Source organism: Aquila chrysaetos, chromosome 8, assembly GCF_900496995.4.
Source record: "Aquila chrysaetos chrysaetos chromosome 8, bAquChr1.4, whole genome shotgun sequence".
Lineage (NCBI taxonomy): Eukaryota > Metazoa > Chordata > Aves > Accipitriformes > Accipitridae > Aquila > Aquila chrysaetos.
In genome coordinates, this window is record NC_044011.1 from 33,720,531 (window position 1) to 33,748,357 (window position 27,827).

Sequence of the window (27,827 nt, forward strand, 5' to 3'; positions counted from 1 at the left end):
GTTAAACATAAACGAGGTGGAGTCCCCTAACAAGCCCTCCTTGCTACAGCATGCCTGAGTGTGGCTTGCGTGGGTATTTCAGTCACGTCTACCAGTTTCACACCCAACATCCAACACCTGACAGGAAGGCTTTCGGGACAGAAGGAGGAAACCTTTTAGCCATGGTTACTACAGAGTGGCTTCTATCTACCTAGCTACATGTTCTAACACCAATCGGTCTTAAAGTAGACTTGTAGATGTTTCAAACTGACCCTAAAGTTAATATTTAACTTTTAAATCGTATTTCTGGTATCTTTACACCAGCTCTCACTTCCTGAAAGGGAGATATGGAAGTATTTCAGATACGGCTTTACCACTCTTTGTTCTTGAGGGTAGCTATCAACCTCCCCGGGCAGCCTTCAGCCGTGCCTCAGCCACCTCCCGCAGAAAGAGATTTTTCACGCCGCTACTTTCCACCGGCCGCTCCAGCCGCACGAGCAGCCGCCGGTCTGCGGTGGCCGCTACCGTCAGACAAACGCTTCTGGCGAGTCAGCAAGCTTCGCCAGCCCTGCTGCGGAGAGACCGCGGAGAACGATGCGAGCGGGCGGCTGCCGGCGAGGAGGGGAGGGGAGGACAGCGCTCCCCGCCGGCTTCTCCCTACCTGCCGGCACGGCGGTGCCCGCCCAGCGGAGGGAGGGGAGGGGAGGGGAAGGGAGGGGAAGGGAAGGGAAGGGAAGGGAAGGGAAGGGAAGGGAAGGGAAGGGACGGGAAGAAGGGCCGCCTACCTCGGGGGTGCGGGCGGTGGGGCCGGGCCGGGCGCCGCTCCTCCCCTCCCCGCCTCTCAGACGCCAGGTGGAGGCGAAGGGAGCGGGAGCCGGGCAGGGAGGCGAGGGACTGCGCTGCCATCGGAGACCGTGAGTGAGCGAGCGAGCGAGCGAGCGCGGGCGGGAAGGGCTGTTCGCCGCCGGCGGGGAAGCGCGGGGCGGAGTGGGAGCGTGCGTGTGTCCCCGGGCGGCCGGCATGCGGGCACCCGCGGAGGGGCCGGGGGAGGAACGCCGAGCAACTAGACTATTATTATTATTATTATTATTATTATTATTATTATTATTATTTTCCAGCGCTTGCAATCGCTGCGGTTTGATCCGCTCCCGGCCCCCCGCGGGGAACCTCCTCCCCGGGGTCACTCCGGCAGCGGCAGCCTGGCACTTCCTCAAACGCCGGCTCTGCCCTCGGAGCCGGGCGGGAGGGAGGGAGCGCGGACCGGCGCCTGTTTGCCCCGTGCCTCCCAGCAGTTACCATCTGAAAGATGCCAGGGCGCTGCCTGTCTTAGAAACAGTCAGAGAAACACCATCCTCTGCCTTTCCCCCCTTTCCCTTACAGCGGATCTATTCCCGCTCTAGTACAAGTAACGTCCTCCTGTGTTTCCGCACCAAGTTTGAAGTTCGGGGCTGTGAGGGCTAAAATGTAGGGAGAGCTCAATCTGCAGGGTAACTGCTGCTTTTTTATAGCTGTGTTGGCTAAAATGCTCAGCAGAAATACCGACTGGAGGCAGCAGTAGCCTGAAGACATGTTTCTGGCCTTTTTGATCTCCCTGTGCCAGGCCATACAGCTGCAACCTGCCTGGAGCCCAGGAATTGGGGCGCGTTCCCGGAGCAGATCCAGTCTTGACCTGAAGGTTTTAAGACATGGAGTGTGCACAGCCTGCCCTGGCAGTTTGGGGTGGTTTGGGTTGTAATACACAATAGTCAGTTGCCCTTGTTGCTTAGCTTGACGCTTTTTCGAGACTAGGCTTTGTTTGTGCGGCGTGCTCTGATAGATTTACTAGTGTTTGTGTTTTCTTATCATCAAACTAAATCCTCCTGGTTTGAAGAGGAAGTGGGGAGGAGAGCAGCTTTAGGGAATGATGGAGTGCCAGGATTAGCTGCGCTGAGGCCATGGTTTTCCAAGCCAGCGTGAACGAAGAAAGAGTTTCACCCACCCCTTGGGCTGCTCATTTTCACCCGTGTCAGCACAAGCATTTGTATGCAGAATTAGACTGGGAAGCTAAACCAAATTTAAAAAGGAAAAAAAAAAAATCCAGATCAGCTCCCAAATGTTTCCACTGGCACAAGAAGACAGATGAGACTGCTTCTTTTCTGTAACAATACCAGCTTATAGTGGACTAAGCGTAGGAAAAAATATAGTTCCTCTGCCAGATTTCATACCTATGCTCCTGAAATGAAATCACATAGTTCTCATGCTTAGGCCAGCTGTAGATTTATTTATTTTTAAAGCTGTTATTGATGCTTAGGAGCATGACTAGTGGCATTTTGACTCTTCTGAAGTGAGGATTTTTGTTTTGCTATGAATACAGTGCAATGATAACTGTTCTCTACACCTTGTACTGCCCTTGTGCTGAAAGCCTCATCTGCCTGGGAGACCATCTCGGGAGCTGTGTCTTGGACTCTGGGCCTTCAGGAGAGGCACAGCCCTTCCTCTCCACCGGGTACCCCCGGTCTAATGCATACCTAAGCTAGTAAATCCATGTGGCACACAGCAGCACAAATTCAAAATCCCAGCTCTATCCCAGAGGCCCGAGAGCCATATTTGTTTTCCAGTGTCCAGCACAATGTCTTTATTTACCAAGGCAAAACAAACAAACTTCTTGGATAAGGATCAATCCTTGTTGGTTTAGTAACTGTTTGGTGAAAAGGTGTAGGCTGGCACATCCAAGAACCTAATTAACAATAGCATTTGTTCCTCAGTGTAAATGAGCCTCTTGGAGTCATATGATTATGAAGTTGCAGTTTGCTGAGTGAGGGCTGTCTATAAGTCATCATGATTTTAGAATTTCAGGGCAGACTCCCAGCACTGTTCTAGCGAAACTCCTTGGTAAGGTGATTTTCCCCTAAAGGGATGATTTTGAGCTGGACAGATTGTTTCATTTATATTGTCATTCATTTAGGGGGGGATCAATCTAATCTTTAACAGATACAATTTCATTGCCTTTACCTTTGGAATCACTTTTCCTTTTTAGTGGAATTTGTCATTACCACCATATTTCTATTATCCCTTTGATATCGAATTTTATATCGGTAGGATTGACACCAGGCATGGCCTAGGCCCAAAGGAGTTCAAGGAACCAAGTCTACAGATTTTGTAAGAACTCCACTGAAACAGTTAGATGACTTTGATTTATGTTGTACTCCATAATACAAATACTGCATGATACATAATTTAACAAAATATCAGAAGTCTTCCTGTTGAAATTCTTAAACCATAAGACATTAAGAAACATGAATAACACCTGAAAATCTGGGGAAGATTAAGCTGTAACAGGCTGGCTGTTCAGGTACAAGAACCTCCTTGCACCTCTGGAAGGGAACATCAGAATTAACGTTGTACTGGGCTCTGCCCAGGAGCGGTATCTTTTGGCACTAAAAACCTCTTTTATTATCTAATCAGTAACATAAAGGTTTGTTATTATAAATTGGGCAAATAAGTGAACTTAAATTTTCACCCTGTTTCTAGGCATGCTGTATTTAACCTTTAGCTTAATTTTACATTAGTGTAACCTAAGCTAGTCTGATCTTGTCCTGCAGTCAGTCCTAGAAAAGGTCGTTCCTTCTCTCACTCCTCACCTGTGACAACTGTCCTTGATTTTTCTGGTTTTGACCTAACTTTTAGGCTAAAGGTTTTAAATTACTAAATACTTCTTTTTTAAAAGATCTACAAGTCTGTTAATGTTGTTACAGCCCCTCTAGCCTTCTTCGTAAACAACTCCTAGTTATTTTTTGTGTTAGAAGCAGTCTGTGTACGGCACCTTTAACAGTCTGTCTGTGACTTGGGTTCTCAGGTACTGCTGAAAGTCTGCAATAAATAGAAGTCATCCACTTTATTGCCTAAACTTCAACTACAAAGGCTTGTTTCTTAGGGTTCAGTTTGACAGGACACTGAGTGCTAATCTGGTATCTTCTCTCATTGGTTAAATATCACAAATCCTTCCTGCACCATCAGTCACCTTATACCTACAAGCTCATTCTTCAGTAATTAGCAGAACTCTAGTGATGATAACCAAAGCTTCTACTTTGAGCATCTTCTCTGGTTTGGCTTGGCATGATTACTGTTTACCTGTCCTGGCAGGAGCCCGGTGGGATCTCAGACGATTCACCCTGCTGAGACAGGATACATGCCTACATCTCTGTGCAAGAAACTGCAGATACGTGCCTAGATATTGCTGGCAGAGAGCCATTAAAGCTATTTGTCTCACCTTACATCTACTCAAATGGGTAAAATTGCTCTCTGATTTTGGTCCCATGGGACCAAGCTGGCAGAACTCCGAGTGTAAACGTTCATTTGCAGCAAAAATTACAGCTGTAAGTGTACAAGTCAATGAAATTCCTTTGTTCACTGGACAGATTGCCAAAACAGATCCCACCCACAACTGCAGGCTTTACAGTGTCCAGACTGACAGTTTAGCACTGTATAGTGGGGAAAACCTGGGTAAAACTGGACTATCTCTACCCAACTGGAGACACTTGAGTTGGCGGGGGGGATCAAATAAAACCAAAAAATCCCACATGCCTATCTTGCAAGAGTAATCACAAGAGCAGAGTCTAGTTCAGAGGTAACAAGATTACATATCTGAAGTTCCAGCCAAGGCTACTGCGAAGTCTTGGCAGCATGGATGTACTTTGAGACTATGGAGAAATGCATTTGTTTCAGAGAGTGAAGGAAAAAAATCCTTTTTGTTTGTTTGTCTTGTTTTTGTAGAGCTTACATATACCTTTCCAAAATGATTTCCTCAAGTGAATATGGGTCTCACTCCTGGGAGCTCTTGGTGACAGTTGATCATCAACATGAAGAGGTACAAAAGGAATTTTTACTGCGGGTCACAGGGGACCTTCATATTGGAGGAGTGATGCTGAAATTAGTAGAACAAATCAGTGAGTAAAGACCTGTTTAATTTACACAGTGTTATTAAAATAATACATGCAGCTTTCCTTCTACAAAAAGAGGCTCCTGCCATTTTGAAATGGCACTGCCTCACTTACTTCTTTGTAACGGTACACCGAGCACGTAGGTGCTGCAGACTCAGGGTTTTTATGTGGCCAGAACCCCTCCCTGTCTGTGACTAAAACCCATATGCTATCACAGTGCAAACAAAACTTTAGTTTGCTTTTGTCTTCCAGTTAGACAAATATAATTGGCCTAGACTAACTATTCAACTCCCTTTCCAGATAGACTTACAGGTGGCTAGTTTGCAGAGCAATAAAGGTAGCTGATGCCCTATTTATCCACCTGCAGGAGTCAAAGAGACGGGATTAGTTGTTACAAAGGCACTTCAAAAGTTACTGTTTCCTGTGCTATAGTGGCATTCTAGCCAAAATCTGAGCTATGTTATCCATTGCATATGTTCAGTAGGGAACAGCTGTGAAGAGCAGAGACTGGCCGAGTCAAAGATGGGAAATGAAAGGTTAAATGTCCTGTGTACAGTCACAGCAAGTCAGCACTACAGGCAATAAGAGAATCTAGGTTTCTTTAACTCAAAGCCATCAAATGGAGCTGCATCCCAAAATAATCACCTGCACTCTGAGGCTGCAGAGTAATAGATACAGACAAGATAGTATGGTATTTGATTATTATATCAATGCCACACGCTTTTCATATGCAACTCATTCTTCAAGAATTGGTTTTCTTCCTGGAATTCTTAAATCTAGAAGTCTTCAGTCACCAACATCACACAGAAAGGAACCTGTCTGCTAGATTAGACTTGCCAAGTGGGAACACCATGAGCTTTGTATTACTCTGCATTGCTCTAGAAATACAAGATTTGTGGCAACCAAAAAAAATGTCAAAAAAACCTCCATGAAACTTTAGTCTTTTTACATATCTTTACTTACTTCAACAACAAGAAGAAAAAACTGAACTAAATAACACCCTTCCTTCAGCACAATACCCGTCAAGAATTTAAGCTTTAATCTTCTAATTTCTCAGAGTTCTTACTGCCAAGTGCAAGGTTTTGTTTTCAAACGCAGATTTTGAAGGAAACAAAAGGGAGATGCACAAGATATTCTTTCCAAAAGGCTCCCATTCAACAGAAGGACATTTTTACACCAACACTCTTTGTGATGGAAAAGCTCTACTTGGAGATAGTGGTTTTATCAAGGAATCTCTTTTCTAGCATTGAAGCAGGTAGTAAATCTGTGATACATTTCTACCAGTGTCTCTGTATACTTACACACACAATTCAGCCAGCAAACCAATGGTAGCTGGAGTTCTCACTGGGTCAGAAGACTAATTTTTCACAGTATTTTTATAATTAGTGTGAAGAGCTTTCTATATTAAATAATATTTAAAGCAAATCTGTAACTAAGCAATTTGTGTCAGCAGCTCTCTTGAGACACAATTTTTACCAAGAAACTCCAAAACAGGATAGGCCTCTACCGTGTTATAGACATGGTGAGGAATAGCCTCTACCTGGCGGAGCTAATGAGGAGGAACAAGAAATGATGCAGAAGACTGAAACAACTTGACCAAGATCACCCAGAAACTTTACCTGCTACTACACATCATTGGCATCTAGGAAGTCATCTAATCTTGGAATTCCCCATGAAACTAAGAGCAGCAATGCTTTATCTCTTTCCTTATGCATGTGATTCTCATGCTGATTTAGTTAAGGTTTTGACACCTTTCAGTCAGGATTGCTTACTGCTCAAGAGTAATCAGAGAAAAGCTCCAAAACTCTTAATGTAAGTCATGAACAAAGTCTTCTATCTGTTCTTGATTCAGCAAGCCTTACTTTATCTGTATGTTTTCGAAGTACAAAATATACAAACATTTTTTTACTTAAGCAAAACACAGGCAAGTCAATATTAGTGAAACAAGACAGTCATCTCTTGGCAGGCTTGTCTTCTCTGAGAAGTTTCTGTAGGCAACCCTTGTCAGTCCCTGGTCAGTCACACCAGCCTGCCCTCCTGCACAGGCTAATAAAAGATTTAACTGTACCATATCGCATCATGCCCATTCTACCTCCCTTACAAGTTTCTACTTCTCTTACAAGTTTCTCCATCCTGTGTGGTAGAGAAGGTCATCATATTTGTTAGAGAGCTTGTTAACTATTTCCTGATTGTCACAGGGCTTACTCCCAAAATAATAATTCTTCTCCTTGATTATTTAAAGAATGTTGCCACTGTAAAGTTGTCCTAAGTGGGCTGCACTCAGGTGAACATCCATGTTCGTCTAACTGTGCAGCCACAGAGAAAAGCTGAGAACAGCTCTTAGCTGTTGTCACCAAGGCTTCAAGGGACTCACTGCTGGTTCTTAACACTATAGAGATGAGCTGTTCAGTGGTGCTTCCCAGGAGACTGTGGAAGAACTTGTGCCCATCGGGGTGCACACAAGGTTTTGCAGGAGGATTTTCAGCTTGCGCTGTCAAGTTGTGAAGTGGCTACCCTTGTTACTAGTCTGTATACCAGCACAATCCGAGCAGCATTGGACCATGTATAGCACCAGATTCAGGAGAAGCACTTTCCCTATGGATATCTGCAAGATTAAGGTAGTGCCACAGTCAGCACCCAGGTTAACTCTTCAGAGAAAACAAAGTTAGTTCCCAGTGACTGCCACAAGTATTCAGCAAATGGGGTCTAGGTCTCAGGAACTGTAGTTGCTGCTTTAATGTAAATAAATTCCCCTGTTTGCAGAGCACTGTTTCCAAACCAAGTTTTTTGTATATTTGCTCCATAGTTTATTAATAACCATTTTGTATTTTCCTAGAAATATCACAAGATTGGTCAGACTATGCTCTTTGGTGGGAGCAAAAAAAATGTTGGCTTCTGAAAACCCACTGGACACTCGATAAATGCGGGGTGCAGGCAGATGCTAAGCTGTTCTTTACTACTCAGCACAAAATGCTGCGGCTTCGCTTGCCAAACATGAAGACTGTGAGACTGAAAGTCAGCTTCTCTTCTATGGTATTCAAAGCTGTCAGTGACATCTGTAAAATTCTCAGTAAGTAAAGCTAAATCCCCTCTGGCAACTAAGTTGGAGCATTTTATTAGGTGACTTTGTTTTGATGTGAAGTCCTTACTCACAAAACTGTTTAGCTCAAGGAGAAATTTGATGGAGTTGACCCAAGATCAAAAGACAGATATTTTCGGTTTTTAGTATCCAGTGCATGTCAGTCGTTCTCAGTTTTGTGATAACTGATGCAAACAGTATCAGAAATGTGTCCCATGAGCTGCAGGGTGGGACTCAGTCCTGCTTATTCTACACCATTGACTAAGAGCTTGAGCTTACCAATCTCCTACACCAGCCTTCACCATAGGCAATTTTACCGGTGTCAACTGATTTATCACCTATTTTCACTAGCATTAATGATATTCAACTTGCCCTATCGGTTATATGTATTCACTTCAGAAGGAGCACGTTTTAAATATTCAAAACTTTTATATGCGCAAACCTCTTCGGACCAGGGCATACCTAACTACCTCACACAAGCCCATGAATGTGTTGCAGCACTGAGTCCCCAAGTCTCTACTCTTTCCAATAATGGAGCACCTCCAAGTAGAGATGAGGTTTTGGAGCGTGCCAGACCTGTGTGCCTGCGATCAACAGGAGTAAGTTGAGTCTGCAAACCGCCTTCAGAATCCCTTAGTTTTAGGGTAAAATGGGGATTAAAATCCTCATTTTAATTTAGATCTTCAAAGCTTAGCCCAGTAACACATTAATCTTCAGAAGGAATTTACCGCCTCATATTGACCACAATGCAGCTTTCATTTTCATCTTCTAGCAGTGGATTGTGAAAGGTATAGTAACAGCTCTGATAAAATGATGCCATAATTGTTCAACTGACATTTGGCTGAATTAAGTATTTCTACCCACAGTTTTCTTCCAGACTGAGTCAGGACAGGAACCCTGTAACTTTCCTCATGAGTGAATACTGTCAAAAATGTCTTTGCTTACCCCAGGAAAAAAGTGTTTTTCAGAAACAAAGTGCCAGGTTTGCAACTGACAATACATGTCTGAATCAGTAGTGCATTATGAAATAGTATATAGCCAAGACAGAATCTTGTACGTGAAATATAGTGAATAATAAAAGGCATGAACTTCAAATACAGTGGTTCCATTTCTGTTCCTGCTTATTCATAAGTCAGACATTTCATTGGGGTTATTATGCTCAAAGGTGATTGCAGAGCCATTAGGGAGAAAGAGTTTTTCCCTGGTGTTCTAAAATACAGTTAGGCTTGCTACAAAAGCAGGCTTAAATCCTGCCAAAACTCACTCTTACAGCCCAAAGTCTTTGGCCTTGTTACTGAATTACTGGATTTTCCACGACTACTGCTTTCAACCTGCTAAAAATAAAATGCAGATTGCAACATGGAGCTTCCCCAAATGCTATTACCAACCATGGGCTTTTTTTGGATATAAACTGCTAAGTTTCAAATGTTTCATCTTGCTTCACTTCCCAAATTGCTATTGTAGATATTAGACGGTCAGAAGAACTCTCTTTGTTGAAGCAATCAGAAGACACACTCAAAAAGAAAAAGAAAAAAGACAAGAACAGCAAAGAACCAGTTATAGAAGATATTTTAAACCTGTGTAACTCTCCAGTGAGTTCTGGATTATCAGGTAATGACAAATCAATATGATTTTCTTCTTCTGACTGAAATTCAAAAAGAAGAAGAAATTCTCTTTTACACAATTAAAACCAGGGAGACCAGTTTGATGTAGGATGGTAGTCAGAGAGACACAGTTGGCCTGAAATTAGTGGCTTCAAGAAGTTACTGAAATCTCCAATATATCAATATTTTTCTGTTGTCTTTTAAAATGTTTTCCTTTCCATTGATATGAGAAAGGCCATACCAGAAAACAGGTGACCAGCTGCGGCCCTGCACACAGGATGTGCTGCTGGTCTTTGAAAATGTGAGACCAGTCTTAAAATATCCAACAAGTTTGGCAACCTGCAAGGAAAACAAGAAATAAAGGCTTGAGAGTATGTGTTTCCTATCTCCAATACAACTGAGATATCTCACAGAACAAGAAAGAGCACTTCTGTCCCTGAGGTCACTTCACCTGTGAAAGGACAAGGCCTGCTGTCAACAGCAGAGATAGGAGATTGTCTTGAAAGAAAAGGGTTGGTCTTTTATGATGGAAAGTGGTAGACTACCGAAGTCTGAAGGCAGTTTTCACTGGAATAACACATTATTCTTTTAACTTGCAGGAAGTCCAGGTTTCTATAGTAAAACCATGACACCTGTTTATGATCCCATCAGTGGGACACCAGCTTCTTCTACAATTACTTGGTTCAGCGACAGTCCCTTGACTGAGCAGAACTGCAGCATCCTTGCCTTCAGTCATCCCAACTGTTCTCCGGAAACACTAGCGGAGATGTACCAGCCTCGGACTTTAGCTGACAAAGCCAAACTCAATGCAGGGTAAGATGCCTCTCTGAGATCGTTGTGAGCTGGCTTAACAAGGGTAGCATTAATCCAGCTTTTTAAGCGTAAAGCAGAATTTGAAAACAAACCCCTGATATATGGCTATATTGATACTTAAAAACATGCTTTGATCTAGGTTTTGTTTCAGAAATACTTACTCTTTTTTATCTTTTTTCCTTATTCAACTTTCTTGGTTAAGCAATTTTGTTTTAAAGTGATGAATGATGCAATTGTGCAGGCTCTGGACTAAATTCTGTTGTGAGATGAAGGCAAATCCAGTTTAGCACTGTGGGCACAGCTAAAGGACAGTTTGGATAGCAAACTCTAAAGGCTTTAAATTGACAGTAGAAATATACATGTGGATAAATTCAATGAAGCTCTAATGCATTACAAATAGGTGACTTACTGAGTTATGCACAAGCAAACGTTGCTTATTGTTCACCATAGAAGAATACAGAGCACTAGGGGGTTTAGTGGTGCAAGTGTTTGAGAGGATTGTCTCTCTAGCATTAAAATGTGGCTTGTCATTTTTAGATCTGTGGAGTGTTTAACAGTGACTTCAATATTTTCATTGGATTTCACTGGAGAACAGAACTAGCTAGAATTATAAAACAGTGAATACTGAAATGAAAAGCAGGAGTTCTAAATATTACAGGCACACTTTTGCCCTGGCTTAAATGAACCTCCCATTTCTGGAGATCAAGAAGAAAGAATCTTCTTGGCATAGGTCACCCCACAACTAGTTACTGCTCAGTTTCTGGCATCTACTCCTGATGTTTTCAATAGTGCTGGAGAAAAATATAAGATTGCAGGTATTGTGTTTATACAATGAAAGTGGGAAATCCATATGAACATTCCACCTTCTTGAGTTACGTGAATTTTCCCCAGACTTGCAGAAATTAGAGCTATTTGTTCCCACTTTTGTGTTACAATTACATTGGAGCTCTGCAGGTGTGATAGTTTTTCCTGTACAGATGAATCTGTGGGTTGTTTTCTTCCACAGCTGGCTAGATTCATCTCGATCACTTATGGAACAAGGCATTCTGGAGGACGATCAACTTCTTTTACGCTTTAAATATTACACTTTCTTTGATTTGAATCCAAAAGTAAGAGCTTTGTTTTTATTGCTATTCATTGTTTGCCTGCTTTCATGTCAAGAAGCTATAGCACAAGGATACCGGATTTTAGCTAGGATTTGTTACAGGCCCTTCAGAGATCAAATTCAACTTCTTCCCCTCAGCTAAGGCTGCACTTTTCCCCTCTGGACACTGAATCACCATTCCTCACCTGAAATAAGTTCTTAAGTATAACGATGAGATCTGAAGAGCACCAGAAACAGTATCCAGATTTCCAGAGGAGCTGGCTTGCTTTCTGCCTCTCTTTTAACAAGAAAAACTAAGGGGAAAACTAAACCAACAGTATCCTAAATGCTGTAAAGGTATAAGCCCTATTTTTGAAAATGGACTTAAAAGTTACATTTATGTTCCACTGCCCTTCACTGAGTATTAAGCTTTTCTGGGCTGAAGCCCTCAGAAGCACTCAGGCATTTAAATCTGTTTCAATATGACTGGGTGATTAAATACCTTTGGAAAGTTCAGCAACAGTGTTTAAGTCCCATTTGAAAACAAGACTTAGTCTTCAAAAATCACTTCAATGTTTTTCTCAGGTTGCCTCTCGTTTGCCTTTATTTCCACTGAAAGTCAGTCATGGTGGTTGTGTTAAGCCAGTGTTTTTATGGCTGGGGTGATATATTTAGTGAAATTAAAGCACAATCATTGACCAGCGTAAATCAACAAGAGTTCAAACATGAATTTTAGAGGATTTGGCCTTCACATTGTTATTTTCTGTAAATTCTGTAAAACTCTCTCATTTCAGGCATCTCAGATAAACAGAAGGGCACTTTCTAGTTCAGGCTGCATGGTTTGGGGTGAAAAGCCATCCCCACTAAAATTCAAGTACGTGTCTCAACTTCAGCAGCCCAAACATTTCCCTTCTCTGCCCCAGCCAGCCATGGAGCCATAGGATGAAATAACACAAAACAGCTTCAGGCAACTTAACAGCTCACCACCACTGGGAGAGGTCATGCTCCAAGGTTTACCCTCCCATCACCTACCTTTCACCAGCTCTGGGGCTCAAATATTTTTGTGAGGCACTTCAGCTTAATAACCAAGTAGATAATAAGGAACAATCACTATCCAAAAAATGGATAGTGAATTAAAGCAGTTCACAGCAGGATCTGACAAATGTCAAGCCAGTGCAAAGATAGAGCCAGAACCGAAAAAGCCAAGAGCAGAAGAGGGGAAGTAAGGAATAAAAGTTTCTGTCTTTTGGTAGTAGCAAGCTGTTGAATGTCACGTTCACATCAGCCATGTCACATTATTTTCACTCTCATAGTGTGGTTTCACATTTCAGTTAAACCAGCCCAAGGCCTACTACTACAAAAGGGGATGTCTTAATCTCCCCTTCTGCTTCAGCCAAGGACTCCTGATTAATTTTTGGTTGGATCAGCAAGTCACTGTGACCCTACACACAATCACATGAGCTAGTAGAAGAGAAGGATGGGAACATACAGCAGGGCAGAGGTGGCGGGAGGAAGGAAACAACCTTTATGGCTTCAGCCCAATGTTAATGTTAGATCAGCTGCACCTCATCGTGAATCTTTATCCTGATGGTCATTAATGACCTATGTTGTTCTTTTTTGCTACAGTATGATGCAGTGCGAATAAACCAAATATATGAACAAGCCCGTTGGGCCATCCTGTTAGAAGAAATTGACTGCACAGAGGAAGAAATGTTGATCTTCGCTGCACTACAGGCACGTACTTGACCCAAGTTGCAAAACCTGTTTCTTCAGGAGGCAAGCACAAGCTAGGACAAGACTAGGATAGAGCCCAGGCCAATAGCTCTGCTTGGATTGGGGGTCTGCTATTGGAGTCAGAAACAATAAGCAGCGTCCTTCAACTAAACCAACTAAATTCAGTAGCAGCTCACCATTATTCAAACTGACACATACCATTATGGAACCATTTACTAACATTATCTAAAGCAAACTGTACCCAGGATGTAACTTTGATACCAGTTAATTCTGAAGGGGATTACTATGAAGTTTTGCTTCCCATACTCACAACCATCCTGTCGCATAGTCTTCCTGAAAATTTCTCTAATACATAAATACATACGTTCACAACAGACCGAAAAAAAGCTATAGCACAATGGGAAGATAGGGAGGCTATGGAGTACATAGAAATGTAACATGACCTAGCGTGGCTTAGTCCCTGACTGTAGGTAATAAGGCACAAATGTTTCTTAATAATAAATTCCTTCCTTTTAAATGTAAATGGAGCTGCCAAAAAATTCACAGCCAGACACTGCAGAACACCACAGAACCTCGCTGCCAAGTTTCCACCTGATATGGATGGCACTTACAGCTGACAGTACTGGGGTTGCAAATGTTAGCACTGAGTCAGCCTTACAGAACAGGGACAATTATACAGTGAAGGACTAGAAACACTGGCAATCAAAATAGGAAACTGTTATCAGTAATTGCAGTGGAGATCATAGTGGACATACCTGCTTCCTTGTGAAAAACCCCATGGTTCCATGCTGCAGAACTTTACGCAGCTGTCCAAGACCCAGAAGACCAAATGGCCTATTTTCATTAGCTGTGATTGTGTGTTGCTAATTGATATATTGACTATTTGATATTGATGTTTTATTTTAGTATCATGTAAGCAAGTTATCATTATCATCAGAGGCACAAGATTTCACCTGTGAATCAGAAGTAGATGAAGTAGAAGCTGCACTTTCTAATCTGGAAGTGACACTGGAAGGTGGAAACGCAAGTAACATTTTGGTAGGTCCTTTCGGATCCCAGAATTGCTTTCACTGTGTCAAATGCATTGACTCTGATGAGCCTACCTGGTTCCTGATTTTTTTACAGAGTTTGATTACAAAGTGCATTGTACTAAAATTATTCCTAATTGTTCCTGATAGGAGGACATCACAGACATCCCGAAACTTGCTGATAATCTCAGGCTAGTTAGGTGAGTTATTAAAACTAATAATAAAATATACAAACCAAAAAGCTTAAGCATACAAGAGATCTCTTTGAGTTTTTCATTCTAGATCCTACGGTTCTAAATTAACAAATATACCAGATAGGTCTAACTAGCCTAATATCATCCTCTTCAAATCTTTCTCTTACTGCTTCTGAGCAAGATTCTCAGCAAATCTTTCTAGCTCTTGGGGTGCTGGGGTAGCTATAATTACACTTATAAAAAGACCAGGCTCTTCATATTTCCTAGTGCTCATCAATCATCAACTCTAAACAAGAGAGTCTACAATTTTGTTTTCAATCACACTTTACTGTTTTTTGCCAATGAAAAACTAGAAAAAACTTTCAGCTCTCCCTGAGAGGAATTTCTGAAAGCAACCCTGGGGATTTATTTATTTATTTAAACAAAAGAAACAAACAAATTACCCCTTTCTAACCAAACACGGAATCTGTTTTTTTCTAATATCAAAATTAGTTTCTGTGATCCCACTATAATATCTTGATTTATGGGTTATTTAAATGACTGCAGTGACCTCAAGTCTGTAATGCCTTTTATCACGAAACAGTCTTTGTGTTTTAGAAAGATAGATTTCTATTGCACAAATATTTATCAGATTCATTCTGTTAACAAATTGTACTTGTAGTCAGTGAACTGAAAATTGCACCTGAAAATTTTTAACTGTTGTTAACTGTTAAGAATTGTTAATTATTAATTTCCAATTAGGAATTTTATTTGACATTCGAATTACTAAGGTGGCTTAAGATGAAAGGAAATTTAAGCCTTTTAAGTTCTGTCAGTTACTTGCCTCTAACAATGGAGTGTTTATTTTTCCTCAGCAGTACAGCAGTTTGCTTTTAAAAGCATTCAGCAGTTATTTTTCATCATGAAAGATTTCCTATGTACATGATAAATCACTTACTAAACCTAAGACATTGTAGAAACTAGGTAAGGTGTAAAACATTTCTTTAAGGGAACAACATTTTGTTACTATAATTATTTGATTAATTGTAAACCTAAATGCAAAGCTCTACATGTCATACTGCTGACTCTATTCATATAGTGAACTTTTATTCACATTTATTCACAGTAGGCACCACATTAGCACAGTAGTAAATACTGCTTTCAGGTGGGTGACAATATTGTGGAGAATTACAGTATTTTTTTTTAAACCAACAAAAAGCTTTCAAAAAAGTTTTCAGCAACTTTTTTTGGATAGAAAAATAATTTTAGTAGTCTAAAAAAAATTATAGTCCCTTATTTTTGAAGAATGTCACTGTATTGGAAAATTAAAAGCCAAAATATTTGCCAGTTTTGAAAATCCAAGTTATTTTTTTAATTTAAACATAAAAATCACCATTTTCTAGAAAGGATTCTAAACTAGGATTTCTAGAAAGGCTCTGGAGAAGGCATGAGTGGGTATAATAAACTACTGTTTTCCAGCTAGCTGTCTACTCTTTGTACCATCATCTTAGGTTTAAAGGGAAGTACTAAACAGACAGTGGAATTTTTTTTTTCTTTTTTCTTCTTTTTAACTTCATTGTTGACCTTTGTAGCTAGTTGTGAAGTATTTTTCTACTAAAGTAGTGCTAATACCTCTGGTTTTCCCTCCTGAAATATACTGAACCTGGGATTTCATTTCCCCGTCCCTGTTCCACCCCCTGCCACCCGTGGCTTTGTTAGTGTATTCTTAGTAGAATTAATTATGATTTTTATCTCTTACTGAAGAGAGGTGGGGCAGGCACAATGATTATGTCTGACTATTAGTATCTATCAGTTAATTCTCAATTCCAAAGCAGGTATTTTTAAATTTACTCTATGAAAGAAATCAGTTTGCATTAGCAAAGTATTGAAATTAAGTAAGATAATTAAAATGAGGATTTTATCCATCTATATACCTGTGTGAGGAGCTGGAGTAACTGCCCTAGTGGAAGAAGATGGCTTAAACTATTACCTTTTGTTGGATTGCTACAGAACCTCTATAAACTTGGGTGCGATGTTGGTTCCAGGTGTTTGCCACCCCCCTCATTGACACAAGTATGAGTAACCCAGCTAAAGCCATGTGTATGACCTCAAAGCAATTTGAGATCCACAGTAATATTTGTGAGTGACTTAGCAATTTGTACATTTCCATATAAACAAATGTGATTTTTTTTTTTTCCCTTTAGGCCCAGGAAGCTGTCACTCAAAGCTATCAAGCCATATTGGTTTGTCTTTAAAGACACTTCAGTATCTTATTTTAAAAACAAGGAATCCACACAAGGAGAACCTATTGAGAAACTAAACCTAAAAGGTGGGAATTTTCTTTTCCTTTCTTTCCTTTTTCTATTGCATTCGTGAACTGAATAAATCAAGAAATCCCTGCAAGACTCAGGAAGGCAAGCATAGTAGCACTTACTCTTGGAACTTTTTCAGTTATTGAGACTCCTAAGCAGGGAGACTGCATCTGCAGAAGAAGCCTAAACAAAAAGGATTCAATAGCTTAGCCCAAACCAAGATTATCTGGACCTGGCTTTAAAATGCCGTGTACTGCTGAATTCACTTAAAGATGAGTCAGAGAATGTGATCTGTGTGACACTTCTGTTTCCAAATATTTTTACTCTATGTTAAATAGTAGTAGTCACCTCTGTCCTTGCAAACACACACTGGTAGTAAAGGATTATGGATGATGCAGTGGACAAGAATGCCACAGGTTGCATGTATATACTGCTGTGCAGGGACAGCTCCAAGACCTTCTTTGGGCCTTGCTCGTTTCATGTGTGGGGATTTCCATAGCTACAACCAGCTTTAGGTACTTCTGGAGTAGAAACGCCGGGTGTACACAGGGCAAACACCAGCACCATATATAGCCTCCATCTACATCTACTCCTGCAGGGACATCATTTGTTCCCCGGCAGGGAAACAGTGATGCCCAGGATTCATCCTAGAAGAAACTTTTGAAATAGAAAGAAGATTGACCCCTGTGAACAAATGGCTCTGCATACCTATCTGCGTATCCTCAGTAGGTCAGATAAATGCGTGGTAAAACTAGCCAGGGTGGCTGGAACCTCACCAAGTAGCCCACAGCTTTGGTGTCCCTTCACACAAAGGGGAACTGTAGGCATCCTCGACTTCAGCTGAATCCAGAAGGCCTGTAACACCACCATCAACATGAAATACCAGGTCCCAGAGTTCTCTGGGATCCCTGAACTGGCCAGCTCCGTTGTAGATGTCACCTATGTCCCACTGGCAGTACTAAGTTTCTTCCGAAAATAGAGTCCAGGCTTTCAAGTCACTTAGGGTAAAATTTCCAAAAGTGCCTATCTTATCAGTTCCTCTCCATTTTAAGTGTTGAGCATTTCCTAAGATCAGGCTGAGGTTTTGAGAGCACTTGCATCCTTTTCCTCCCACATTGACTAATATGCTCTTTCAGCTCAGAGCATTCATCACCCTGGCAAGCCAACCAGGCAGTGAACCAGAACAGAAACCTTTCATTAGGCCTCAGCTTCGAAAGTCTTGGCCCTTGATCTCAAAGAAAAACAACCATTAAGTACTGTTCTTTAGTATTAATCAGTACTTAAAGTTAGTGATGTAGTAATTAAATAAATTCATTTATTTCTGATTCTCTGTGATCTAGGATGTGAAGTTGTACCAGATGTAAATGTTGCAGCGAAGAAGTTTGGAATCAAATTACTAATTCCTGTTGCTGATGGCATGAATGAAGTATATTTAAGATGTGATAACGTGAGTAATCAGACAAGGGGAAGTTTGTATTCCAGATTGATTGGCAGACTGTCTAGAAGACCCATTGCCCTGTTCTAGAATTTGTATAGAAAAATAAGGATGCTGCAGAGACTTTATTATCTACATGTTTAGTAAAATTTAAGAATGATGTGGTGTTCTAAGAAATACTTAATGGTTGAGGGGATAAAAGGACAATAATTCTGTGTTTATCATCAGTTTCCAAGTAATGCTGCTGGAAAGAAAAAAAGAACAATCAAAAAAGTAAAAACAGGTTACAGTATTTTGTTCCAGTGGTTTCAGAGGACTAAGGTTTGGGCTTTGTTCTCTTCTTTTTTCTTAATTAGAACTCCCCCCATTCAGATGAGGGTAGCGTGATAAGGATCTCACATGAGTTTTCAATTTCAGTTTATTTCATTTGTATTGGAAAGTATCAATCCAAATTGTGTAAAAATGTTCTTTAGGTGGAAAACAGTCATGCAATAAAATTTCCAAGAGCCTCTATTCCAAAGTATTGGATTTCTTTGAAAATTTAAAACCTAACTATTCTGCAAAGGCAGTCCTGTAGGTGGAACTAGCCCAATCAGGGAAGAACAATAGTACTATAGTAATTACACATCCACGCAAATTAAGCGGAATAACTCCAGAGTGGTTTTATCGCGCAGTGAAAGGTGCATGAGCAGTAACAATCTTCATAAATTGTTTGTCCAAAAACATCAAACAAAAACATCTCCTTTGTTGCAGGAGAATCAATATGCTCGGTGGATGGCTGCTTGCATTTTAGCCTCAAAAGGCAAAACAATGGCCGATAGCTCTTATCATCCTGAGGTCCACAAGATCCTTTCATTTCTAAAGATGAAGAACTGGACCATGTCTCCCCAGGCTGTCTCTGATCCAGAAAGCATAGATATGAAACCAGAATGCTTCGTCTCACTACGTTACACCAAAAAATACAAGTCTAAGCAGGTATCCTGAGCTTGATGGTTGGGTATGGGTGGTTCCAATGATTGCTTAGGGGTGAGGCTGGATCGAAGCAGCATTTGGAAACCATACAGTAGAATCATCTTGCAGTACTCATTTGTCCCTTTGCAAGAGGCCTTTTCTTTAAACTGAACACAGGGGCAGGTCTCTCGGCACTTCTTCTGAGTACTCCTCCTACATCTACACCGCCCCCTAAGTCACTCATCATGTTCTCCTCCTGATAACGCTGTCCCTGAAAGTCTCTTCAGAGTAATAAAGGAAGGTTTTTAAGGACAGGAAGTTACTGTCTGCATCTTAAACAACAGTGTCTTCCTGTCCTCTTGGCCTGGGTGCCTCTCCTTCCTCTCCACCTAATTCCTTGTCCACTGCTTTTGCTGCAAAAGAGTTCAGCCCACCCATCCTCAGGACACAGTCTCCAGAGCAGTATACTGGAGCTCGACCCAGTGCAGCACAAACCTGGACCTGAGACCTTGCAGTACTGTTCTGCCCTTGTAGCTCAGGATCTGTCCCCAAGTGCTCTCTGCAGTACATCTGCATCAACAGTGACGACTAAGTGTCTGAATGTGGCATCAGAGCTAATGATGTTTGATTTAGTGAAAGCAAGGGTATTTTTGTTCTCCAATCAACTGAAACGTTTTTCTCTTCTTGTGTTTCTCAGTTGGCTGCTCGTATTCTGGAAGCCCACCAAAACGTATCCCAGATGACCCTAGTGGAGGCCAAGCTGCGTTTTATTCAAGCATGGCAGTCCCTCCCCGAGTTTGGCTTATCCTACTACATTGTAAGGTAATCACACTGTTACAGCAATGTCAAGCTGCCATAACATGTTCACGCTCAGTGATTTGCAGGAAGTTCTTTGACACCCTGTTCTGGAAACATTCTCTATTTTTTCCCCCACAGACCTTTTTTAATTCGAGTAAATTCCATACTGCTGGTTTTTTCTATAGCAGTAGCACTCAGTAGCTCCACTTCTGGAGTGAGACTGTCCGTTATGTCTGCCTTCATACAGACCTGCTAGGTTTTGCCTGAAGTAACATATCACTGGGATTAAACCCTTATTGACATAAACTCAGTAAAATGTAAAAAATCCACGTCTTGCTGGTGTTCTCAGGTTTGCAGTATATTTGTTCATTCCAACTCTTGCTCGCTGGATTGATCAGATTTTATGATCAGATTTTTTGGATTTTGGATCAGATTTTATGATAAATTTTAGGATCAGACTTTGTGATAAAAAGCTTTTTGCTGAGCATAATTTCTTCAGCATTTCATTAAGAAACAGCAAACACGATCCCTTTTTTAGGTGAATCTGGAAGAGCAGTAAGCACAAGAAAGGTCCTGTTGTGTTCACAGCAGTTTCCCTGGACACTTACCTTGAATATGGCAGGGTTCCGACGTGCATTCTTTCTTCTTGACAAAACACCAAAAAACTGAAAAGTACTGACACAACCATATTTGGAGGCACTTTCCTTAATTTGTGCTTAACACCTTTTCCAGGGCTACTTAGGAATCATCTGTGGTATAAATTGAACCAGCTGAGAACCTTTCTCGGGCACAGTCCAGCTGGCACAGAACAGCCCACATCTGTACTATTAAACTCTCTGACTTCCCAAAACCCAGTAGCCTCGTGAACTACCAGATCATGTTGGTCCTTGGATGTTCCAGCTCCTGAGCTGTACCTGGGAGTCATCTGAGAGAGCACTGCTTGGTTGCTGCCAGAATTCTGCCTGGGACTCTTCTAGCAATTGAACAGTATACAAGTTCAGTGCCCAGGAATGTTCCCTGTCACTATTTAATTTACTAACATAGATATAGATGTTTTGCCCTATCCGTCAGCACTAATTCTGTTAAACAAAGCCAACACCTAAACTGCATTTTGTAGCATAAGCAAAACACCTTGTGGTGGTTTTCTACAAACTGATGAGCAGTATCTCAGTCGGGGCATTAAGTAAGGCACAAATTTGGTCCAGGTCACATTCTTTCCCGAAGGGCCAGCTTCGTCTAAGGAGAGAAGGTTCAGCAACAGGATCAAAAATATTGGAAATATTAACAGCAGACAGATGAGATTTCTTCTAGCTTTCAGCATGAAGGTAGAGGAAGGTGGTTTCTTTACCAGAGTAATCTTTTCCTAGCTATTTCCAACTCAGAAATTTCTGACCCCTGAAAGTTCTGATGCTTTTATATTTATTTTTCATCTCTAATCAGAAGAAAGTTGAAATGTTAAAATGGCTGAATATTTTTGTAACGTGATTTATATTCAGAAACATGCGTATATCACTAACAGTTGTTTCAGTAAGTTAATAGCAATACATAATATAAAATATTAAATATATTTTGATATGCTTATATAATTTAGGTGACTATAACTAGAAGAACATGTTTCAACATCAGTGAAATGAAGCAAGGAAAATTATTGTTGACACTTTCCCAGTAAAAATATAATCAAATTCATGCATTTTGGCAGAACAGTAATTTTTAGCAGAAAACAATGAATTGGAAAGATTTCAGCCAGATCTACCTGCCTGATTCTTTTACATCTTATACCATGGTTCACCAGCCTACATTTTTGCTTTATAACAAATACAGTTCTAAAGAAGGGTCCAAGCTCTCCTCAATCCCAGGCTGTTGTGACTTCTCCCACATTTTCTGCACTTTCAGGGGAGGGCAGGTGAAACATTTCTCTAGACAGAAATTACTGCAAACCAGATCTGCTCAAAGGTTTTGGGTTTTTTTCAGGTTTAAAGGAAGCAAAAAGGATGATGTGCTTGGGGTGTCCTATAACAGGCTGATACGAATAGATATAGCCACAGGAGATCCTATCACAACATGGAGGTTCTCCAACATGAAGCAGTGGAATGTGAACTGGGAAATACGCCAGGTAAAACTGGAACGGCTCTCTGCATTCAGTCATTACATTTCAGACACTGGAGGATGCTTTCAGAAAATCTTTTCAAGCCTCAGAGCAAAAAGATTTTGAATGTGTTGTGACATGTTATTAAATAAGCTGTCTAAAATTTTTCTTAATGGAGTCTATAGTCAAAATTCAGAAAGGAAAATATCTCCAGTTTAAAAGGTTCCTACCAAGCTTATTCTTTACAAGTTGCCCTTGATTTTGATGGGGTGAAATACTCAAAGGTAAATTCCAACCCATTATGTTTACTGCTCTGTCACAGTAAAAATCTCATTTTAACTCTCTGTATAGTGTAGCTCATGCACCATCCTCCAAATTGTGGTGATTCAGTGTCTATTAGAGACTGAGGATACAAGAACCCAGTTTGTCTTTCAAATCTCAAACTGAGATTGCAAGGCCAGGGTGCAAGCTCCTCTGTGTCAGTATGTGGTCCTGAGAAAGAAGGTCCATTGTGTGATTTATACCGGGATGCTCCTGACCCTGATGAAGGCTGCTCGGTGCGGCCAGCTGTTGCCCAGCAGTCCACTGGAGAGTTTGGGTTTGAAAGCTTGAAGCCAGCTCTGTAAATTGTAGATTTCTGGGGTGGAATTAGCATGACCTGATGTAAATTCAAGCAGCCTGGAAACTGCTTCTGCTTATACAGTTTTCCACATCCACCTGCAGGAGCCAGGAGAGATCAGATACAATCCCTAATACTCTCCTGCAGTACTCCCTGTGCCAGAGCCTGTAATGCTGGGGAAAGCTGTTGGGTCTGCTTTAAATCCCTCCCAAAAAAGGCAGAATCCACAGTTGGCAATTAACCCCGGTTTGCTGGGTTTCAGAACTGCCAGTAGCTGGAAATAAAAACCTGGCCCCCCCAAAAGCAGATTTAAGGTCAGCACATAACAATGAAGAGTATTAAACATTATTGGTTAAGTGTACAAAAGTCAGGAGTGACATTCCTGCTCTTCTCAGTGTTCACTTTATACGTGATTAGAAAAACTAGTTAAAAGCATGTTTTTGTTGCCTGTCTAAACAAGCAACAAGATTTTGACCACAAGAGGGCCCTGCCATAGTAGAAAATTAAGAAACAGGCAGCCAAACACTCAACATCCTGCAGACCCAGAAATCTTTACAGCTCTTGCTCAGAAGAGACAGGTACTGCTTTATCACAGCATTTGTGGTCCAGCTGTGCTCTCCCGCTTGCTCTTTTTTCCCAGATGCAGCCTATCTCTGTTCCTGATTTTGTCGTATGTGTTTTCTCTAGGTTGCAATCGAGTTTGATCAGAATGTATCTATCGCTTTCACGTGTCTGAGCGCAGACTGCAAAATCATCCATGAGTATATTGGGGGCTACATCTTCTTGTCAACCCGCTCCAAGGACCAGAATGAAACACTGGACGAAGATCTGTTCCATAAATTAACTGGAGGTCAGGAATGAGGTGAAGTAAACTCTCTTCCCTCTGCCTGCTTCTCCCCACAGCTAAGACCAGAGACTAAACAAAAATCTCTCTGATAATTGCTGACTAACAAATCTTGTACATGTCAATCCATCCTGTAATATGACTGGACTATTTACAGTTTTTGTGAAATATTGAAGCCAAGGTCACTGGATGCAGTATGGCAACTCCATCATCAACACTAGGAAAATTAAATGGTCTTTATTTTCCTTTTGTACAGCCAGAAGTTTTTTAATAAACAGTGTCTAGCCACTGGGCATTTTTGAATCTAGTATTTTTAATTACAACAATCTGTTTAAGCATCCAGAACAAGTAACTTGAGGATACTGTACAGCAAATTTTTTATCTGTTACAGCTGTGCAACTCCCACTGTTGAACTGGCCATTGTTAGAAAGGCCAGCATTTAGCAGAACTAAAGCTGAATAAATATGTATTTCAAAGCTACATTACTTGTCTAATACTTGCACTGGGAACAGAAAACATTCCATCAGTGTTTCAAAGTCCTACAGACTGAGCTATCACAACCCAAGTAGTGATTACACAACTGTTCAAAAATGGAGCACCTGTGTCTACCTTCATCCACTTAAGCAGTTCCCTTAAAGCCAGAGAAGCTACCAGATACCTAAACCAAAGCATTAATCTTGGCAAAACTGGATTCAAAACATTGATCTTTTGAGGAACTTTGTTAATTACCAGGTTAAAAAAAAATGCTTTAGGTACTATTTAAAATTATTTGCTTGTTAAAAAGGCCTCTGAGTGTAGGCCTTTCTATTTTCTGTCTGTTACTCTGTTTCACTGTGACATCTAACGAAACTAAACTAAACTTGTTCATGAATGAGGAGCTGAAATGCCTGTAGAAATTATCTTACTCATGTATGTAATGCAGAATACAAACAGATTACTCGGCGATACTGTGCCTGAGGAACAGACCAGCTCTGCCTGCTGGAGGGAGCCACACATATCCACCAAGCTGAAAGAAATTTGGTTCTACCCTGCAATGTGTAGTGATCAGTAAAGCAAGGAGAGAATGAAGCTAGGAGGATTCCTGAAACTGCTGGACAAACCAAAACTGGTTTCACATATCTGAAGAAATACAATGGACAGGTGTTGTCATATCACCAAGAGATGTTGCAGAAATCACTGCCTAATTCATAAATGTCACTGGGACTGGATAGCCCTGATTTTTCTGTCGTGCCCTCTGCTTTTCTCCAGTGCCTGTCAGTAGGCTGCAGTGGAATCACTCCCAATGTGTGCCAGTTTAAACAAACTATAGCTTTACATTTTGCAAAAGAAAGAGCCAATACAGCCTGCTTCCCAGTCCTCTGTATTTCCCTCTCCTCAGCACTTCTTACACAGGGGCTAAGGGACCATCCAGTTTTTCTTCAGTCTGAGAAACACCTATAACAGATAGTCCAAGTCCAAACACTTGCAATATTTAAAACCTGCCCAAGGGTGCCGTGGGAGAGCTGAATGCATATCTTAGTGCCAGCACTTCTTCCACACACAGCCTTCTTCCAAACTCAGCCTCCACCTAGACTTTGCAGTCAGGATCGTGACCATGCCCACATTAGAGCCCCTCATTCGGCAATGACAAGACTCCCATAAATTGTTCATTGGGAAGCCCAGCCCCATGCTTGCCACTCTTGGAGCAGAGCTTGTCACACAACTGTTGCAAGGAAGCCCTGTAGTTGCCACCTGTTGTCTAAATAATCTGAACACAGGAATGCAAAGATACGGGAACTTTGAATGTAGTTCTCGTTAGCAGAGTGTGTGGCTCATTTTACTGCTAAACAAACATACCTACTTGCAGTCCAAGTTGTCTGGACTGCGATTTCAGAGAAACTATCAAATATTTCCATTTTCTTTCCTGCCCCTCCCTCAATCTCACTCCATGTGTCACTGTCAAGTAAAGACTTCCTGCTGCTCTGCAAGGAAGAGCTCTGCCAGCTCATCCTGGCTGGCTGTAAGCCCCACCCTTTGTCATTTTAGCTTTAAGGGAATGATCCCTTGCTGCTGTTCTCTCTCCATATTTCTTTAGATCATTAGCTGTCTTTTCTCCTTGCTCTACTCACCTTGCAAGGCTTTTCCATGATAGGTAGGGAACACTTAGGAATGAAATCTGGTTTTATCCAGCTGCTTTCAGCGCTGCATGTGACTGTAGCTCTGCTTCCTATAAGCAGTCCCTGGAGAGGTCAGAACGGGAAGGCACGACCCAGGGCACTCCTGCACCTCCATAATTCCAGGCTGGATAGGGTCAGCAGCTCCTGAGGGGAGGCCTGCACCCGTCTGCTCTGCCTGGCACCTGCACCAGCCCAGCTAAGGGCCAGCCACAGCATCTCGAGTCATCTTTCATCCCACCCCGCGTCACCCAGCATGTCTCAGCCAGATTCCAGATGTTCCCCTCAATGCACATGGGGTACCACACCCTCCCTTACTCATGCGATAACCTGATTAGACTTGGCTTTTGCTTGTTTGTACCACCTGGTTTATACACAGGGTTAAAGACCATAGGCTCGGTGGTCTGTAGCAACCACGTTACTAATTACACAGTGCCAGATATGTAAGATGTTTTAGAGAGAGTGAAAGCAGGACAAGGGCGTCTGCCCTGAAATTTCGCAATGCAGAGACAAAATCCTGGACAGGAATGTTGTTCAGATGATAACAAAAACCTTTAGGAAACTAATACCTCGGCTCAGCTGCAACCCTATTCTGTCCATCATGCTTAATTAAACCAAAGTCAGGTCAGGGTAAAACACTACCGATGTCAGATGGCTGCTGTCTGTTCTTACTTACAACAAATTCCATAGGGGATTTCACCGCTGCCTTCAGCATGCATTACTGCAGCAGAAAACACCCCCCCCCCCCATAGTTTTCTGAAACTTCAGGCTAAATAATCCTGTTCTTGCATTCTCTCCCTGTTCTCTGTAGGAAAATGTCTTGCTTGTGCTTGCTGTGTCGACTGACCTGCAAAATACTTCTTTTCTTTTGTTGACTTTAAAAGCCATTCTCCAGATTTTTTCAGGATATTTTCATTCTTAACCATCACTTGGATCACGGCCAGTGAGAAACATTCATCTCTTAAACTTTACAGCCTGGTACCATCCCCACCTTCTCCTGCTCTCCCCATGCTTCTGCTTATCTTGGTGTCACTAAGGAATGCAGGGCTCATCCCTAGCATTCCTGCAGGCAGAGGGGTTTTGTGCAGCACTGAATCAGCCCCAGGGAGGGGGTGTCTGGTTCAGCTATTTGTGCATCATCCATGTGAAAAGGCTGACAAAAATGCCCGCCTTTACTAAACGTTCCCCCACGTTACCACTGAAACTCTTAGAAAAGTAGGAAAAAAGAGAGTAATAACCTGAAGAAACACAGCTACATGAGAACAGGCCAAAGTGACTCACAAAGGGGAAATCTCTGCCTGCTGCTACCAGATCATTTCAAAGAAACTGGTGAGAGAGCGCTGCTGTCTGCCCTGGGAAACTTTCACCAGTATCTGGGCAGCTGTTTGAGATGTATTACCATAGCAGTAAAGTTCCAGATGATTAGAGTTTGCAGCTAGGCAAAGAGCTGGGAAAATACAAAGCCTGCTTCAAAAACTAGGCATCCAAAAAGCAGAGACAAAGGTGGAAGATAAAAATAACAAAAGCTCATTTTCCAAAGGTGCTCTGCTTCTTTCAAGAAGTTCATATCACTCAGAAATCAAGGCCTCTGGGCAAAGACTCTACCTCCCTTCCACCTTCACTGAAATGAGTGGCCCACTTGCTGGGCCGCTTTTCCAGTCTTACAAGGCTGCTTGTCTCAGCCTCCAAAATGAAGTCAGTAAGGTTGAACACATTAAAAGCAAGGCAGCATTTGGCTCACCAGGTTTGATGGAGTAATTTTTTAAGATATTAAAAACAATAAAATAACACGGGTACTTAATTGCCCAAGGCAAAGCGAGGCCACCTCCCTGCTCCCTGGTTTCTCAAAGAGGAGCTTTGCAGCCAGCAGGTCTGCAAAGCCAAAGGGAAGGTAGGATTTCCACCGGCCTGGCAAGGGCTGGACTTACCTCCTATTATACCAAATTCTTCAGAATTTTTTAACCTGCTCCAGTTTGCCCTTTGAACCTAAGAGAGTGCAGATCTCTGAAGGTACCTGTTAGTGCGCACGTGCCTGGCCTGCACGCTGCCCTAAACCCAGGCCTGCAAGCTGCTCCACCAGAGTTAATCTGTGGGATTAGCCCCTCATTTAGGAAACTATTTGTCTTGCCTTAGAGCCATTCCACACTGGAACAACCTGTACATCTCTCCCAGCCTCCAAGGGAACTGCAATGGCTCCAGAGAGTCCTGCTAAAAGA

The 27,827-nt window shown here is 41.7% G+C and overlaps 1 protein-coding gene across 6 annotated transcripts; it reads left to right on the top strand.

Moving 5' to 3' along the window:
• Positions 1 to 716: 716 nt before the first annotated feature.
• FERMT1 (FERM domain containing kindlin 1) lies at positions 717 to 23,938 on the top strand. Of its 6 annotated transcripts, none has more exons than XM_041125539.1 (16): positions 719 to 893; positions 2,333 to 2,464; positions 4,732 to 4,904; positions 7,735 to 7,968; positions 9,442 to 9,588; positions 10,181 to 10,394; positions 11,401 to 11,503; positions 13,105 to 13,212; positions 14,119 to 14,250; positions 14,391 to 14,440; positions 16,618 to 16,742; positions 18,066 to 18,172; positions 18,914 to 19,135; positions 19,809 to 19,933; positions 21,881 to 22,022; positions 23,302 to 23,938. In XM_041125539.1, the coding sequence occupies exons 2-16, from the start codon at positions 2,337 to 2,339 to the stop codon at positions 23,473 to 23,475; spliced, it is 2,184 nt and encodes a 727-aa protein (XP_040981473.1). In that variant the 5' UTR covers positions 719 to 893; positions 2,333 to 2,336; the 3' UTR covers positions 23,476 to 23,938. The 6 variants fall into 6 exon arrangements, with proteins under 6 accessions (XP_029878163.1, XP_040981473.1, XP_029878162.1 ...); XM_030022302.2 differs by lacking the exon at positions 2,333 to 2,464 and adding an exon at positions 4,102 to 4,247; XM_041125540.1 differs by lacking the exon at positions 2,333 to 2,464 and having other exon boundaries at positions 719 to 897.
• The last annotated feature ends 3,889 nt before the right edge of the window (positions 23,939 to 27,827 follow it).